At 45.8% G+C, this 17,233-nt stretch overlaps 1 protein-coding gene across 3 annotated transcripts in view; it reads left to right on the forward strand.

Annotated features, from left to right (window-relative positions):
- Window positions 1-12,538, forward strand: part of Enoph1 (enolase-phosphatase 1) — a 33,527-nt gene extending 20,989 nt beyond the window's left edge. For all 3 annotated transcript variants that reach the window (XM_059274727.1, XM_059274728.1, XM_059274729.1), the window contains exons 3-6: window positions 1,364-1,566; window positions 3,624-3,756; window positions 7,758-7,881; window positions 11,553-12,538. In XM_059274727.1, coding sequence (XP_059130710.1) covers window positions 1,442-1,566; window positions 3,624-3,756; window positions 7,758-7,881; window positions 11,553-11,689 — 519 coding nt within the window. In that variant the 5' untranslated portion in view covers window positions 1,364-1,441 and the 3' untranslated portion in view covers window positions 11,690-12,538. The remainder of the gene's footprint in view (window positions 1-1,363; window positions 1,567-3,623; window positions 3,757-7,757; window positions 7,882-11,552) is intronic.
- Window positions 12,539-17,233: the final 4,695 nt, after the last annotated feature.

Below are 17,233 nucleotides of genomic sequence, written 5' to 3' on the forward strand. Positions count from 1 at the left end.
ACATTCCCAGAGTCTCAGAGTGGAGGATGCCTGGAGACTTAGGACATGCTGTGAGCGCACAGTCAGTCAGCGCCCCGGATCCTGGGGATGGGAGTGCAGTGACTTACCTGCCTAGCAGTTCACTGTGAGCGCACAGTCAGTCAGCGCCCCGGATCCTGGGGATGGGAGTGCAGTGACTTACCTGCCTAGCAGTTCACTGTGAGCGCACAGTCAGTCAGCGCCCCGGATCCTGGGGATAGGAGTGCAGTGACTTACCTGCCTAGCAGTTCACTGTGAGTGCACAGTCAGTCAGCACCCTGGATCCTGGAAATAGGAGTGCAGTGACTTACCTGCCTAGCAGTTCATAGCATGTAGTAAAACAAGCAAGTCATGGCACTTTGTTGTCTGCAGAATTGCTTCTTTCAGCCACTATTTAAATTGTGTGAAAGCCTAGAGTATTTGAAAACTGAAGCCTTTCTGGTGGAATACACAAGGTTTTGTGCAGTCTCATCACGTTTCATTAATGTCACAGAGTGCTAGCCCCTTGTCATTTTCTACTGTCCTACGTCATGGCATGAAGCTACCCCCTTCCAGTGCTCATGGGTCCTCGTGGCCGGCCGGCCTCCAGACTTCTCAGCCAGTTTACCTTGGCCCAGCTGCAGACCGCTCTCTGCCGCTCTCTATCCGGTCTGTACTTCCTTCTTCTCATGGACTGCTGACTTCAGTGGCAAAGACCTTGCATGTAGTGCAGCCCTGACCAGCAGTTTTCCTACACCGGATTGTAGAATGCTGTCCACGGGTCTTTTAGTTATGGTGATAAGTTAGGATTAGTAATAATTGTAACATCTATTGAATCATGCAGTATTGGGGTTTGCTGAGTTTTCTGGATAACTTGAGGTTATTCTAAAATACTCATTTTTTTTTATTGTCTCAACAAAGGTTCCATACATACATATTTTATGTTCAGATAATGTATCGCATTGTTACAAAGTCCTTGTATATGAATTTATTTTAGGGGTGTGTGTGTGTGTGTGTGTGTGTGTGTGTGTGTGTGTGTATGTGTGTGTACACTTGTGGAGTCAGAGCATAGCTTGAGAGAGTTGTTTCCTCTCCTTTTGATCATGTAGGTCCCAGAGATTGAACTCAGGTCTTCAGGCTTAGTGGCAAGTGCTTTTTACCTAGTGATCCATTTTTGCCAGATCATTTAAGAATAATTTTTAGCAGTTCTCAGGACAATTAATAGTTGAAGAAATTGATCTGCCTGGTTTTGTTGTATCTTTTTTTTTAAAACATGAATGCATGGGTATATGTGTGTGTGCAAGCATATGTGTATAACACTCTTAAAATGTACACATAAATAAATTTGATTTGTTTCTGATTAAAGGCTGAAGAGGATGCACACCTGGATGGGGTTGTTCCAATCCCTGTGGCGTCTGGAGACGCAGTGGATGATCTGCAGCAGATGATCCAGGCTGTGGTAGATAATGTGTACTGGCAGATGTCTCATGACCGAAAGACCACAGCGCTCAAACAGCTGCAGGGCCACATGTGGAAGGCGGCATTCACAGCTGGCCGCATGAAGGCAGAGTATGTGCTCTAATGATAAAACATTTCATAGGCCCCAATCCACATACACCCCTCACTATTCCCCTTTCTGCCTTCTAAGTTGCACAATTAGTAAAAAATAAAGTTGCTAGGCATGATAGCACACGCCTTTAATCCTAGCACATAGGAGGCAGGCAGATCTCTGAGTTCTATACAAATCCAGGGTACATAGAGACCCTATCGCAGAAAAAACAAAAAAACAAACAAACAAAAGATAAAATTGGTATTGCTTTTATGATAGCCAATGAGTTGTTTTCTTTTTTCCAGAATCCTTTTACTCAGCTTAGTCCCCTAGATCTGGGGCTCTGTGGGTGGGTGAAAGACTTTTAGTTCTATTTTAAAGCAGCTTCCTAGAACATGGCAACTTCAGCCTGGTGTGGTGTACATTTGTGGGATCAGCACTTGGGAGCTGGACTTCCTGAGCTTTCTGTGAGCCAGCCAGGTCAGTTAACCTGCAGCACGCCAGTGGCACTCACACGGTGAGGGCACTGTGGGTCTGCTGCTCCCAGCCAGCTCTTTGCTGATGAGAGAAATGAGAGGGCTCAGCAGTTCGCAGTCCTGGGGCACCCAGTGCCCACTTCTGACCGCCACGGTCACTAGGCATGTACATACATTGTGCATGCGAAACACTCAAACACATAAAGTAATAAAATCAGAGAAAGAGAGAGAAGTACGAAGGCCGTGAAGTCATGTTACTTTGAGGTCACTGGCGAGCACTGTTACTTCTGCTTTTTGAGTCTCAGTTCCAGGATTTCTGCTAGCCCTCCTGCCGAGTGTTGCATTGCTGAGGGGCCAGTGAGATGGCTCAGTGAGCAAGGGCGAGTGCAGCCAAGGCTGACAGCCTGAGTTCAGTCCCCGGAATCTACATTGTGGAAGGAGATAAACAACTTCTGCAAGTTGACCTCTGACCTTGATATGTGTGCTATGACATGTGCCTGTGTGCAGGTGTGTGTCTGCACTTGCACGTACATGCAGGCACAGACACATACACACACACACACACACACACACACACACACACACACACGATGTAAAGAAATTAAAGATAGGGTCTCATCATGTATGTATATATCCTAGCCGGCCTAGACTGGCAGTGTCGCCCAGCATGGCTTCAAACCGGGATTCTCCTGCATCAGCTTTCTCAGTGCTGGAATGTAAATGTGTGCTTCCACACCCAGCTGACCTCAGAGATTCTTTTCATTTTTTAAAGGATTTTAGTCAGTTGCCTTATGTAAATCCTCAGATTCAAAACCATTTTCATCTGCCTGTGTTTCTTATGTATTTCTTGTATTTTGTTTTGCTAAATGAGATGTTTATGTCTGCCACAAGGATCTGCCCTTTAAAGGAAGCATTGCAATTTCAGGGTATGTCCTTACGTATATGCAAGAAACACTCTTACATGCAAGAAAAACACTAAAATCTTTTTAAAATTGAGAGGAAAGCATTTTCATGGCTTCTCAAAGCACAGTGAAGGTAAATTAGTCTTTTCTTACAAATAAATTGCATCCATTAAATAACATTGTTTATGTTTATTTTGGCTCCTTGAGAATTAAAACATAGTCACTTTCTTAGATTTATTTATTTTATTTGTGTAAGTTTTTTGTCTTCATGTATGTAAGTACACCACATACATGCTTGGTTCCCATGGAGGTCAGAAGAGGACATGGATTCCCTGGAACTGGAGTTATCCGCAGTTGTGAGCCGCCATGTGGGTGCTGGGAACAGAACTAGGGTCCTCTGCAAGAACACCAAGTGCTCTTAACTGAGCCATCTCTCTACCCACTAGTAGTGCTTACTTCATCTCTTCATGCTTTTCATTGTCAAATACTATTCTCTCCACCAAACTTGTTGCTTCTAATCTGTGATCCTGGAACTCCAGTGACCTGTTTATTAGAAACGCAGGAATTTTCTGTTTTATGGAGTTGCTTCTCAGGTTACCATTCGAGCTGAGGCAAAGAAGTATGGCATCTATGTGCTGTCTGATTTTCATCTGGCCTGATGGTGAGTTTCTGCTTTGTGACTTGCTGATTTTCCTCCAGGTTCTTCTCAGATGTGGTTCCAGCAGTCAAAAGGTGGAGAGAGGCTGGAATGAAGGTGTATATCTACTCTTCAGGGAGCGTAGAGGCTCAGAAGCTGCTCTTTGGGCATTCCACAGAAGGAGATATTCTTGAGGTAGGTTACTTTACTTGGTGTCCTAATTTGTGTGCTATTGCTGTGATCAGTACTATGACCAAAGCAACCCGGGGTGGGGGGGGGATTTCTTTGGCTTCCACATCCATATCAAGTCATTTGGGGGAGTTAGGGTAGGAACTTGAGCAGGCAGCTGGAGACAGGCACTGATGTGGAGACCACAAAGGAGGGCTGCTCTATTGGCTTGCTTTTTCATGCAGCCCAGGGCCACCTGCCCAAGGGTGGCACCACCTGCGTTAGTCAGTAACCAAGACAGGGCTCCACAGATATGCCCAGAGGCTAGCCTGATGGAGACAATCCCTTAATTGAGGTTTTTTCTTCAAAGATGACTCTAGTTTGTGTCAAGTTGACAAAAACTAACCAGCATACTGGGATTACTTTGTTTTGATACCATCAAAGCATGAAATATTGAATAGTAAAAAAAATCTACTAAATAAGCTAAATTGACAGCTAGACAGTTGTACTGACTGTCGTAAAAAGACGTGGAAAAACCGAGGATGCCTTATAGAGGGATGAATGACCTTGGCCAGCAGGTCATTCTTCAGTGACAGGTTCCTTAGAGAGAGGTGACCAGAGGATGAGCCGATGGAGAAGCCAGGAAAGTTTGGGGTCAGGAGGTCCTGCACAAGCGGATGGCTCCCACAGCCAAGTTCATTAAGAATGCCGCATCTTACATACAGCTTGCAAGGGGGAGAATGGGACAAAGCCGCAGGAAGTTAGTCAGGCACATTGCCCAGGGGACACAGGCTATCTCAGATGTCAGAGCACAGCGGCCCTGGGACTGATGACTCCAGTCTCTCGGGAAAGCCAAGTTCCCAGGAACAGAAACCATAACTCCTTCGAGGCCCTGTTCCGAGCCCCAGATTGGACCTTGTCAAGTCTGCGCCTGGGCAAAGACAGAGCTTGGTTCCTTTTGTGCTGTCTCAGGGCCTCTGAGAGTGCCCGGCTCTGCCTGGCTTTCAGCAGGTGAAATATTTTGTGTAGTACCAGCTTTTGAGTTGGAAGTCTCATAAATTTTTCTTGTATATAAGGATCACCAGAAGTTTGTGTAAAATGGGTTCTGGGGCTGGGACAGCAGCTCAGTTGGTAAAGTGCTTGCTCTGCAAGCCTGGGGACCCGGGTTTGATTCCCAGCACCCATGCAGAAGCCAAGCTGCACGGCATGGGTTTCTCATTCCAGCACTGGGGATGCAGAGACAGGAGGATCATTTGGGCTTGCTGGCCAAAGTGGTGAGTTCCAGGGTCAGGGAGAGACCAGGTCTCAAAAAATAGGGAAAGGTTGGTGAGTTGGGTCCATGAGTAAAGGCACTCACCTCCAAGCTTAGTGAGTTGAATTTGATCCCTGGCACCCACACAGAAGAAGAAAACCAACTTTCCCAAGCTGTCCTCTGCAGCAGGCCTATGCACAAACACAACAGACAAAAAATTAATAATGTTAAAAACGTGTAAGTGGAGAGTGATGGAGGAGGAGCTCTCTAGCTGTTACCTCAGACACAACCACACATGTACCTGCACACATAAACTCAGAAAACGTAGATTTCAAGCCATGCTCCCCGCCATGTGATAATGGACTGAACCTCTGAAACATTAAGCCGCCACCTCGATGAACTGTTTTCCTTTAGAAGAGTTGCCATGGAGCCAGGCAGTGGTGGCACATGCCTAATCCCAGCACTCAGGAGTCAGAGCCAGGCGGATCTCTGTGAGTTCAAGGCCAGCCTGGTCTACTGAGCGAGATCCAGGACAAGTACCAAAACTACACAGAGAAACCCTGTCTCGAAAAAAGAAAAGAAAGGAGGAGGAGGAAGAGGAGGAAAAAAAAAAAAAAGAGTTGCCATGGTCATGGTGCCTTGTTGCTAGAGTTTTCCTGCCTGGCCCACAGTCAGGGCAAATCTCTTTCACCTGCCAGTCCCACAGCCTCTCAGACCCGACCAAGTAAACACAGAGACTTATGTTGCTTTCAAACTGTATGGCCGTGGCAGGCTTCTTGCTAACTACAGCTCAAATTAATCCATTTCCATTAATCTATACCTTGCCACATGGCTCGTGGCTTACCGGTATCTTCCCATGCTGTTTGTCATCGTGGCGGCTGGCAGTGTCTCTCTGACTCAGCCTTCCACTTCCCAGCTTTATTCTCCTCCTTGCCCCGCCTATACTTCCTGCCTAGCCAACGGCCAATCAGTGTTTTATTGATTAATAAGCAACACATTTGCCATACATCCCACAGCAGTGCCTCTTCATAGCAATAGAAATACTAACTCAGACAATCAGCAAATCAGAAGAAACTCTTCCCCTCCCCAGAAGGGCTAACTAAACAGAATTAATTTGGCTAACTAACTTTAACTTTCTGGAGGCCAGTTGCTATACTCCCATCTCTAAAATTAGTATTTTCTGGGCCCATATTGGGTGTGTAGGTTACATTTTGGTTTTGGATAGTGCCATATTTTAGTTTTAGTATATGTTCTTTTTGTCTTTTATATCAGCTATTGAACCAGTAATGGGATCTTTTAATCAGTGATGACTATTTTCTAAATACAGACAAAGACTCTCTATTCAGTGAGATAGACAGTAAGGTCAACATACCTACGGCATGATAATTACCTACTGATTTCAGTAGTAAAAGTCGCGTTCTCCAGTTACCAGGGGAGGCAAGTAGAGAAAAGAAGTGTGCAGAATCGGTCTCAACTTTTTTAATAGTTAGAAAACAAACCAACCAACCCTGGGCCTGTGGATGGCTCAGGAGGTAGTAGTGCTTTCCAGGAAACCTGAGGGCCTGAGTTCAGTTCCTGGAACCATTTAAAAAGTCAGACTGGGGGCATCATCGTCTTCCCAGTGCTATCTGTTACAGTGGCGAGGAGGTGGGGGCGCAGACCACCCAGAAGCTAGCCTAGGCTGCGTGCCGTAGCAGAAACCACCTCAAACCTTGACATTGCCTTTCTGTCTTTGATTGTTAAATTTGCTTTTAGTTGGCAAAAGACATCCAGACAGTCAAAGCTGAACCTGCTGAATGTGAACTTACTTTAATTACTACTGGGTAAATTAGCAAGCATTTGATCCCAGTTAGGTCCAAGCCCTCAAGGGTAGTGTTCCAAGATGTGTTAATTAGAAACGAAGCTGGGTGTGCCTGTGCTTACTTGTATCCTAGCTTGGGAGATGGAGACACAAGGATCAGGAGTTCAGGTCCAAGGCCAGCCATAGCTCCAGTCATCCTGTCTTGGAAGAAAAGTGAAAGTTTCTTGAAAGCAGAATAATAACCTATTAATAAAGGTTCTGGTTAGAGATATCTTTTCACGCTTTGTTTTTTGAGGCAGGGTCTGGGTGTGCAGCCCTGGCTGGCCTGAATTGTGCTGTGTGAATCTGGCTGACCTTGGTAGTGAACCTCCTGCTTGCCTAGAACTGCTGTGATGAGAGGCATGTGCCAGCACACTCGGCTAGACATCTTTTCATTCTAGGATCAGAAGGCCAATGGTCACAATCTTCTTGTTGTTTTTTTGGGTTTTTTTTTGAGACAAGGTTTCTCTGTGTAACTTCCTTGGCTGTCTTGGAACTTGCTCTGTAGACCAGGATGGCCTCAAACTCACAGAGATCCGCCTGCCTCTGCCTCCGAGTGCTGGGATGAAAGGCGTGTGCCACCATCCGGACACAGCGTTCTTTTTCATCTGGAGCAAAACCCAGGCTAAGTAGTTTGAATGTAAACAGTGTTGTAGGGCATGCATATTTGAAGTGATTTGGGGCACAAAACAATGCTAATGGCAACCAGATGAAACATAGGTTGAATTAGTAGATTTCTTGCAAGTATTTATTACCATAAAGTCTTTGTTCTTTTATAGCCTCCATAAAGTTCTCCATTAGCTATGTTTTCAGTAAACATTTATGGAATGAAGTCGCTGTGCCTGGCATGCATTTCAGAGGAAGGCCTGCAGTGAACGGGCGTGATATGTTGCACATATATTTGTACTGAGTAGTCCTTCTCATTCTCTTGTTCAGCTTATTGACGGCCATTTTGATACCAAGATTGGACACAAAGTGGAGAGCGAGAGTTACCGGAAGATTGCAGATAGCATTGGGTGCTTGACCAACAACATCTTGTTCCTCACAGATGTCACTTTAGGTAAGAAGCTGGCCTTTTGTTGTCTTTGTGATGCAGTACCCGGGGGAGCAGCTTTAAGCGGGGAGAGGTTTGGTTTTGCTCATAGTCCAGAGGATGGAGCCATCATGATCACGTGTCACCTCTCACACAGTCACAGAGCAGGAAGCACAGGAGACCAATGCAGGCCTGAACCGTACCCTGTCCTAGCCCACACCTTCCAGGGAGGCCCTCTTTCCCGAAAGTTCCACAATCTCCCCAAGCTTAGCAACACCTGATGGAGACCAGTGATGGGTTGCCTGAGCTGTGGGGGACCGCTCAGAGTCACATTAGGGTAGTTCTCTTATATGTGGTATCTTGTTGGATGTCTGAATCATCCCTCATGGAAGGGTTCGGGGCTAGGGAGCTTGCTCAGTAGGAAGCGCACTTGCTGTACAATCCTGAGAACCCGAGTTCAGATCCCCAGGACCCACATAACAAAGTATGGCTGCATATACCTGAAATCTTAACTGTAGTGAAGAAAGGTGGGTTCTGGGAGCTTTCTATCCTAACCCAAATGAGTTCTAGTTCAGTGAGAGACTGTTTGAAGACAGTAAGGCGTGTAATACACACAGATACCATATCCTCTCTGCACATGCATGTGCGCACACACACACACACACACACACACACACACACACACACACACACACAAAAGAATGGGAGAGCAGCCCTCCTACCCCCCAAAAAAGACATGACAATAGAAAAGGGGCTATCTTATAAGAGGAAGGGGGTCGGGGACAAGAGAGGGTAGTGGGTGAATGTGATAAAATGATTATGTGCATGTCACAGTGGTACCTGCTACCATGTGTAATTAATACATATTAATAGAAAGAAAAGTACATTTTCACTCCTTGGTAGCTTGGCTGAAGTTTGTAATCTGGCCAGATAGTACCATTCATAGGGCCTTGTCACCCTGAGGTTTGGTGAGGGCTGGGCTCTCTTGCATGTCCAGGCTGGGGCTGGACTTCTGTAAACCGCCTAGGTCCTTCCACTTCCTGGCAAGTTCTCCTTTTCCACACCTAAGTGCACTGGGGGAGAAACAATGCCTGGTGTGGGCAGTGCATATTTGTAATCCTGGTTCTTGGGAGAAGGAGACAGGGAGATCCTTGGGCGTCCTCACCAGCCAGCCTAGCTTCTGGTAGTTCCAGGCCAGTGAAAGACGCTGCATCAGGAAGAAAACGGTGACCAGTGCCTGAGGCACGACACTCCAGGTTGTCCTCGTGTCTCCATGAGCATACTTGCACAGGCACATGCATCCACACACGTGTGCACATTAAGTAATTCTAACTCTTGTTCACGTGTACATGCATTTATTATGCCGGAGTTGGGACGTGCTCTGTGTGCACTGAGATTAGAAGACAGTGTGTGTGGCTGGTGGTGAGTTGGTGTCAGGTTTCTCCTACCATGTAGATTTGGGTAATGGAGCTCATGTCATCGGGTTTGGGAGCAAGTGCTCTTACTAGCCAACAAACTCAGATCTGCCTGCCTCTGCCTTCCAGATACTGGGATTAAAGGTGTGTGCTACCATGCCTGGCTATAGTCCCAATGTTAAAGACTGGGAATACCATCCTAAATTGGCCTTAAAATGAAATCAGCTTTATCTAGGTGTCCACTAAGCCCTGCCCCAGCTCCCCTCCCATTAGGCAGGAGGCCCAGCACTTGGATGATCTGTAGCTGGGATGGGAGAGGTGGAGGTTGCTTGCTTTGCCCTTCTGTCAGCTCTGTTCCTGTGGGGTTTGTATCATGTGTCCATCCTGTCACATCCAAGGCAGGGCAGAAAACCAAGCTGATGGTGCCAACGGTACTAAAGAATGAAAGGAAACGAGAAGACTTGTTGGAATTGTAGCTTGCGGTGTCTGCAGAGTACACTTGCAGTATTTGGTGCCTAGATGAAGAAGAGTTGGCATCAGATAGCAAATACGTAGCTTTCAGCCCACAGAGTCTCTGTCACAGCTATCCAGCCTTCTCTTGTGCAAAAGCAGTCACAAACAGTATGCAGATGAACGGGTGTAGCCGTGTGCCAGTACGACTTTTAAGTGGCAGCGTGCTGTGCTTTGCCAGCCTTTGTTCTAGGGCGGTGGTTCTCAACCTTCCTAATGCTGCCACCCTTGAATACAGTTCCCCAAGTTGTGGTGACCCCAACCATAAAATTAGTTTCATTGCTACCTCTTAACTGTAATTTTGCTATTGTTATGAATCACAATGTAAATATTTTTGGAGGTAGAGGTTCATCAAAGGGGTCATGACCCACAGGGTGAGAACCACTGTTTTAGAGTATTGGGCATTGAGTCAGGCTGACAAGTTTTAGGCCTACAGTTGCTTTGCTCGGTTTCCGTATCTGTAGACTGGGCCAGGGCTAACAGCATAAGTTCTTGGAGTTGCTGGGAAAGACAATGAGGATGGGAGCTGCACACAAAGATGGGAGCCCTGTTTTGTGCACATATCTCTCGTCCAAGTCTGGTTCCTAGCGTGGAGTGTAGCTTAAGTTTTCCTGCCTGACCCACAGTCAGGACAAATCTCTGTCACCCGCCAGTCCCACAGCCTCTCAGACCCAACCAAGTAAACACAGAGACTTATATTGGTTACAAACTGTATGGCCGTGGCAGGCTTCTTGCTAACTGTTCTTATAGCTTAAATTAATCCATTTCCATTAATCTATGCCTTGCCACATGGCTCGTGGCTTACCGGCATCTTCATATGCTGTTTGTCATCATGGCGGCTGGCAGTGTCTCTCTGACTCAGCCTTCCACTTCCCAGCTTTATTCTCCTCCTTGCCCCGCCTATACTTCCTGCCTAGCCAACGGCCAATCAGTGTTTTATTGATTAATCAGCAACACATTTGCCATACATCCCACAGCAGTGGAGTAGATGCTTTAAAGATGAAATTAGCTGTTGTTTTTCAAATAAAAATAAAATGGAGAGATGAATGTAAGCCAAGGTCTATTAGAGATATCCCTGTAACACCAGCTTACCTAAGTGACTATGACGGGCCTTGTTTTTACTCTCTGCCGCCCAGCACCATCCCAGTCACTGATCATAAGGTACCCACAGTCTAAGGAGGGTAAACAGTAATAAAGTGCATCGTTGGGACAGCTGAGTACAGACTGTGAGGCGCACGCGGGCCGCTCTAATACAGGAATGGCGCTTCTGGATGGTGTCATGTTTTGAGTGGAAGTCTGAAGAGTAGGAATTTGTCAGGCAAAAAAGATGTGGCATCTAGGCAGGGGACATGACATGTTGGGACCTGAGGTTAGAGCCTGTACTTTGGCCAGATTAGATCATAGGCTACTCTTGTTCTCTGTCTACTTAATTGGTGTTAGTTAGACCCTACAGCTTGCCCTTTGAGAAACAGCTCAGCTGTCTGGGGCTAATTTGTAGGAACGGACAAAGGGTGTGGGCCAGAGCAAGCCTGTGTTGAGTCATCAGTAGCTCTAATTAAAGCGCAGTATAGGATGGGCTGTGTTTCTGTCTCTCGTGTTCAGTCAGGTGCTTTTTAGCACAGAGTTAATACATATAAAGAGTATATAACCTGCCTCACTGAGCCGTCTTTTAGCTGCAGCAGCAGCCAGGGCCACACTCACCCTGGTTCTCTCCCGGCATCAGCTCATCTCAGGCAGGTTTCGGTGTGTCTCACTTGTGCTTTGATTTCCCAGAGGCCAGTGCTGCTGAGGAGGCAGACGTGCATGTCGCCGTGGTGGTGAGACCTGGTAATGCGGGGTTAACAGACGACGAGAAGACATACTACAACCTCATCACGTCCTTCAGTGAGCTCTACCTGCCATCAACATAGAGCAGGTTCTGAGCGAGACGCAACTGTCCCCCCAATGTCCAGCTTTATTCTAATTGTAACAGTAACTTACCTATGTGTACACACAGACATATGCAAGTGTATCTACATGTATGTGTGTGTGCTCAGATTAATTTCCACAGGCACATATGTGAGAAAAGTTGTCAGTTCCGTGAGAACCAAATTCATGTAAAGATGCTTTCTGTGTAGACCGTAACTCTTAAGTCTTACCAGTGCACGAGAGTGCATTTGATAGAAGAAACTGCAAAGGCACAGACCAAATGTGTGATGGTATCACATCCCTCACTGAAGTGGGGAGCAGTTTTGAGAAATTGTTATCCAGAGACCTTGTTATTTTAAAACTGGAAGTGCTTCAAAGGCATCTGTAAGAGGGACCCACCGACCGTGTCTCCTTGTGGACTCAATCTCCCTCCCGTGCCCAGACTCACGTCCCTGTGTACAGGAGACAGGCCTCACTTCCCCTCAGAGAAAGCATTGGTTTGATCAGTCAGGTATCGTAGGCGTTGGCAGTGTCCGCCTCTGGAGCGGTGGTCACGAGCAGCCCATGTGGCGGTGGCCCCGCCACCCTGCCAGTGTGAGCACCCTTTGATATTGCCTTTTTATGTCTTAGCATAGTTTGAGAATATATGTTGATGACTATTTTTAAAAAATGTTTTATTGAAACCAGTATAACGCCACAAAGAGCTCTAATGTGTAATATTCCCTCTGAAATGGATGTGAAGATGTACATTTTATAACAGTATTGTTTATCCCAATGCCACTCTGACAGGATTTCCTGTCACCTTCGTGTAATTAATTAATTAATAAAGGCGTTTTTCTCTTTCAGTTTCATATAGATTGTGGATTGATTGTACCTCATGCGCCAGAAGCAAACAGGAAAGTAAGCCCGGAGCAGCTGAATGGTTGGATGTTCTTTAGTTTTTGCACTGAGTGTGTGATGTCCATGTCTCTTTTAGCAGACTATGAATGAAAATCATTACCTAGCTTCAGCTGGTGTTTGAATGTTGTTACTGTTTAATTCCGACAGTAAGCGCTCATGTATGAATGAAGTTCTTGGAATTTTTATAACCATGTTTTTTCTCCACATTTTAATTGTGTGTGTGTGTGTGTGTGTGTGTGTGAGAGAGAGAGAGAGAGAGAGAGAGAGAGAGAGAGAGAGAGGGAGGGAGGGAGGGGGGGAGAGAGAGAGAGAGAGAGAGGGGCAGGACAGCTGATGATAGCTGCTCCTCACCTACCATCTGGGGTCCTGGGTATTGAACTTGGGTCATGAGTCTCATTGGCAGGAGCCTTTACCCACCGAGCCATCTCGTCTTTTTGTCAGTGCTGTTTTGTTTTTTGAGACAGGGTTTCTCTGTGTAGCCCTGGCTGTCCTGGAACTCTCTCTGTAGACCAGGCTGGCCTTGAACTCCCAGATCCACCTGCCTCTGCCTCTTGAGTGCTGATTAAAGGTGTGCGCCACCATCACCTGGGACTACCTCATTTTTTTTTTAAAGCTGTATAAGAAAATGCTTGAAGGAAAAAGTTATTTTTCTAATTACTCAAGAAAATCCTGGAGGAATAATTTTGGGGATGCATTAACTATGAGGAAAAGTCTCACAAATATAAGGGGGGAAGGAGATAGAGAAAAATGTTATGTTGATGATTCAGATTTTGGGTCAGACAAACTAGAATTAGAATCAAATTCATGTAAGTCATAGAAATGGGAATAATTTGTAAATAATTTGTAAACCACAAACTCATGAAAGGATTAACTCTATTTTTGTAGACAGGTTTATGGGCGGATGACAACTGATTATCCTTTAATAACAGTGTCTTAATTAGGGTTTCTGCTGCTGTGAAGACACACCATGACCACGGCAACTCTCATAAAAGAAAAATATTTAATTGGGGTGGCTTACAATTCAGAGGCTTATTAGTCCATTGTCATCCTGGTGGAACATGGTGGCATGCAGGCAGGCATGGTGCTAGAGAGGTAGCTGAGAATTCAACATCTTGGTTGTTCTGTTTTAGGGAGAGGATTCTCTAATCAGTAATTCTGGAGTGGAGAGGTCTGCGGTTTATGCTGGCCTTAAGCCTGACTGATGTTTATAGAGTTGCAGAGGGAAGGTTGACCGGCAGGGTTAATGCTAACTTGGGTGCAGAACAGGCTCTGCCCAGCAGGTGGCGCTGTTTCCCCACGGACCTTGTCAAATGGAAGGCATCCCATCAGATGGAGCAGGAAGGGAGAGGGAGATGCAGAGTTCATTTGTCTTTAAAAGCCAATAGCATGGTTTGTAAGAGCAGAATCGTTGGGCAGACGCTTGGTAATAATGCCAACTGCAACCTACCCACAAGTTCCTCTTCCTCCTCTTGTATCTAACACATTAAAAAAAGGAAACAACTTGATTTTTGAGTAGACAGGTTCTAGCAGCAGTGTTTAAAAGGACTTGCTTAAATGTATTTTTCATATCATACTTCTCCTGTCAGAGAAAAAAATGTTAAATATAATATGTCCCATAACAATTTGCTATAGTACCACTTGGGCCTTGATGTCAAAATTACACTCTCTTTAAGTAGTATTCAACAATAGTTTGCAGAGCCTGGGCTGATGGTTTATATCTATAACCCCTGAAGGTAGAGGCCAACCTGGTTTGATTGGGAGTTCCAGGTTAGTAGCCAGGGCTACATGGGCCCTGTCTCAACCTTTGCCCCCCCCCCAGTTCTTGCTAATGGAATAATGAATAAAATCTACCCTGAGTTTCACTCAAATTTGTTCTGTCAAGATGTGAGTCCTAGGTTTGATGCAAGGGACGCATTCTCCTTATGGTCAGAATGCAGATGTTCTTAGAGGTGTGAGAAAACTAAACAAAGACAACACAAAATAAGGTATAGGGGTGGAGTTTGTAATCTAAGCATGAAAGATGAGATATATGCGGAGGAAAGAACATTGTATGCAGACTACATGTAGAGATTTAAACATAGCTCTGCCTGGACCAGGGAATCAGGAGTCCAGTGGCTAGATACCATTAGAGAGGTATGCAGAAACTTGATCATTAGGTCTCTGGAACCTAGTAAAACATTTAGACTGTAATTTAAATGTGGTGGGAAGCTACTGGAGAATTCAGAACAGAAGTGACCTATATTTTAAGAAATTGAGTTTAATGGAGAATGGATTGGGGGAAGACCTATGAGTGGGGAGTTGGAAGCAGAGAGCACTTAGGTATTTCTTAAATGATTTAGTATTTGTGTGCGTGTGCGAACGCACCAGTGCTGTGGGATGTCTTTCTGTACACTATGAATATGTGTTGCTCTGATTGGTTGATAAATAAAGCTGCATTGGCCTGTGGCAGGGCAGGATACGTTAGGTGGTCCATTCGAACTGAAGACGAGATGAAGAAGGGTGGAGTCGGAGACGCCAGTCTGCCACCCAAGGAGCAGCAAGATTCCTGCACACCAGTAACACTGCGGCCACATGGCAACATGTAGATTAATAGAAATGGGTAAAGTTATAAGAGCTAACTAGCAAGAAGCCTAACCCATAGGACATACAGTTTGTAAATAATATAAGCCTCTGTGTGTTTACTTGGGACCAAGTGGCTGCAGGATGCGGGTGGGAAAGATTCGTGCCAACCATGGGGCTGCGCAGGACCAGAGAAACTTGTGGCTACATTTTGGCACCCCATATTGGGCGCCATTGTGTGTCCTAATAAACTTGCCTGAGCATCAGAGGACGGAGCCAGCCACTAGCGTAGACGCAGAGCCAGGCAGTGGTGGCACATACCTTTAATCCCAGCAGTTGAGATCTCAAGCCTTTGCTTGGGAAGCACACACACCTTTAATCCCAGGAAGTAATATGGCAGGGCAGAGAAAAGTATATAATGCTTGAGGAAACAGGAACTCGCTCTCTTTTGACTGAGGATTTCGTAGAGGTAAGAACTAGTGGCAGGCTGTTCTGCTTCTCTGATCTTTCAGCTTTCACCCTATTATCTGGCTCTGGGTTTATTATTGAAAGACCACCTAAGATTTGAACAGCACACCATCATGTGTTTGTGGGTGGAGGCTGGAAGATGGCACCAGAGCCCCTGAAACTGGAGTTAGAGGTAGTTGTAAGCATCTGATGTAGGTGCTGGGAACTACGTTTAGATACTCTCCGAGAGCAGCAAGGGTCTTGCTACTGCTCCATCTCTCCAGCCCCTACTTAGGTGTTGTGATCACAAAGGAACTTGAAACAAGGAATAAGGCTCTCACACAAACCAATGGAAGGCTTAGTGGGGGGATAATTAGGGGAACTACCCAGGAAGCGCCACCATGGTGAGTTCAGGAAGCTTGGCACGGTTGTCACGGCTGCTCACCCATGAAGCTGGCCAGGTAACACTTGTGCTTTAGTGACCTTGCTTGCCACGCCAACAGCAGGACTGCCCTCTTCTCTTTGTAAGATTGCTCTACCACATTTCATTGAGTCATTCCCAGAACCACATGGAGGTACGTCTGGGGAATGTTTGTTTAATTCTCCAACTCCTCTAATCGCTCTATTTGCTGGATTCACTATCAAAGACGATCGTAATGAAGGGCTAGCAGTGGCTGGCTTTGGGGTAACAGTGGAGGTAGATGTGGACACGGCAGGGCTGTTTTAGAGGTGTTGATAACGACACATGATTGACAGGACTTGAAAGGGCAGCTCCTAGGTTTTTAGCCTGAGTAACTGGATAGATACTGGTGCTGGACGGACAGTGACGTAGTGTGTTAAGTGGAAAGCTGATGCAGACGGTAATGTAAGCAAGGGTCTGCCTTCATATTTTAATCTCTCTCTCTCTGAAGCTTATGCGCGCATGCACACACACACACATCTTGTTAGCACACCAGTCATGGTTGGGGGGTGGTCTGTCTTCATTTTAATACACACACACACACACACTTTCTAAATATGGTTGCATTCTGAGTTACTAATTGTTAGACATTGAGTGTGTCTTGGAGAGGTGGGGGAGGGGGACATACATAAACGCATATCAGCCAAGAAAGCAACAGGACTTCTCAAAGCCCTAATTCACCGAAGCATCTCATTTTTCGATCTTTCCTAACAAGCTTTTGGGCTAAGTCTATTGTCTGCTCAGCTATTGCCCGTTATTTCACACAGCTGTGGTTAATACATTTGTCTTTAACGGTTCCAGCAAATGGTCCTAGGTAGCTGCCTGGGAACTGGCAGAGTTCCAAATTAGGGAAGGTTAAAGTTGATCCCTTGGAGCCATTCTAAGGCATTATCAGACTGGTTGCCATGGTGACCCACCCGAGTTGTTCCTTTAAACTCATAGAAGTCCTAACCCAATGTGGCCACATTTTGGGTAGGCATTTAGGAGGTAATTAGATTAAATGAAGCTAAGGGTGGCAGCACTGATCTGTCATCTCAGTACTTTGCAGGCTGAGGCAGGAAGGTCTGAACGTGAGTTCTAGACCAGCAGGGATGCATAGTAAGATTCTGTCGCAATAACTGAAGAAAGAAAATAAGTAAATAAATGTCAGAAGCATAAGGCCCTAATCCAATAGGGGAGG

The sequence above is a fragment of the Peromyscus eremicus genome, chromosome 10, assembly GCF_949786415.1.
Source record: "Peromyscus eremicus chromosome 10, PerEre_H2_v1, whole genome shotgun sequence".
Taxonomy (NCBI): domain Eukaryota; kingdom Metazoa; phylum Chordata; class Mammalia; order Rodentia; family Cricetidae; genus Peromyscus; species Peromyscus eremicus.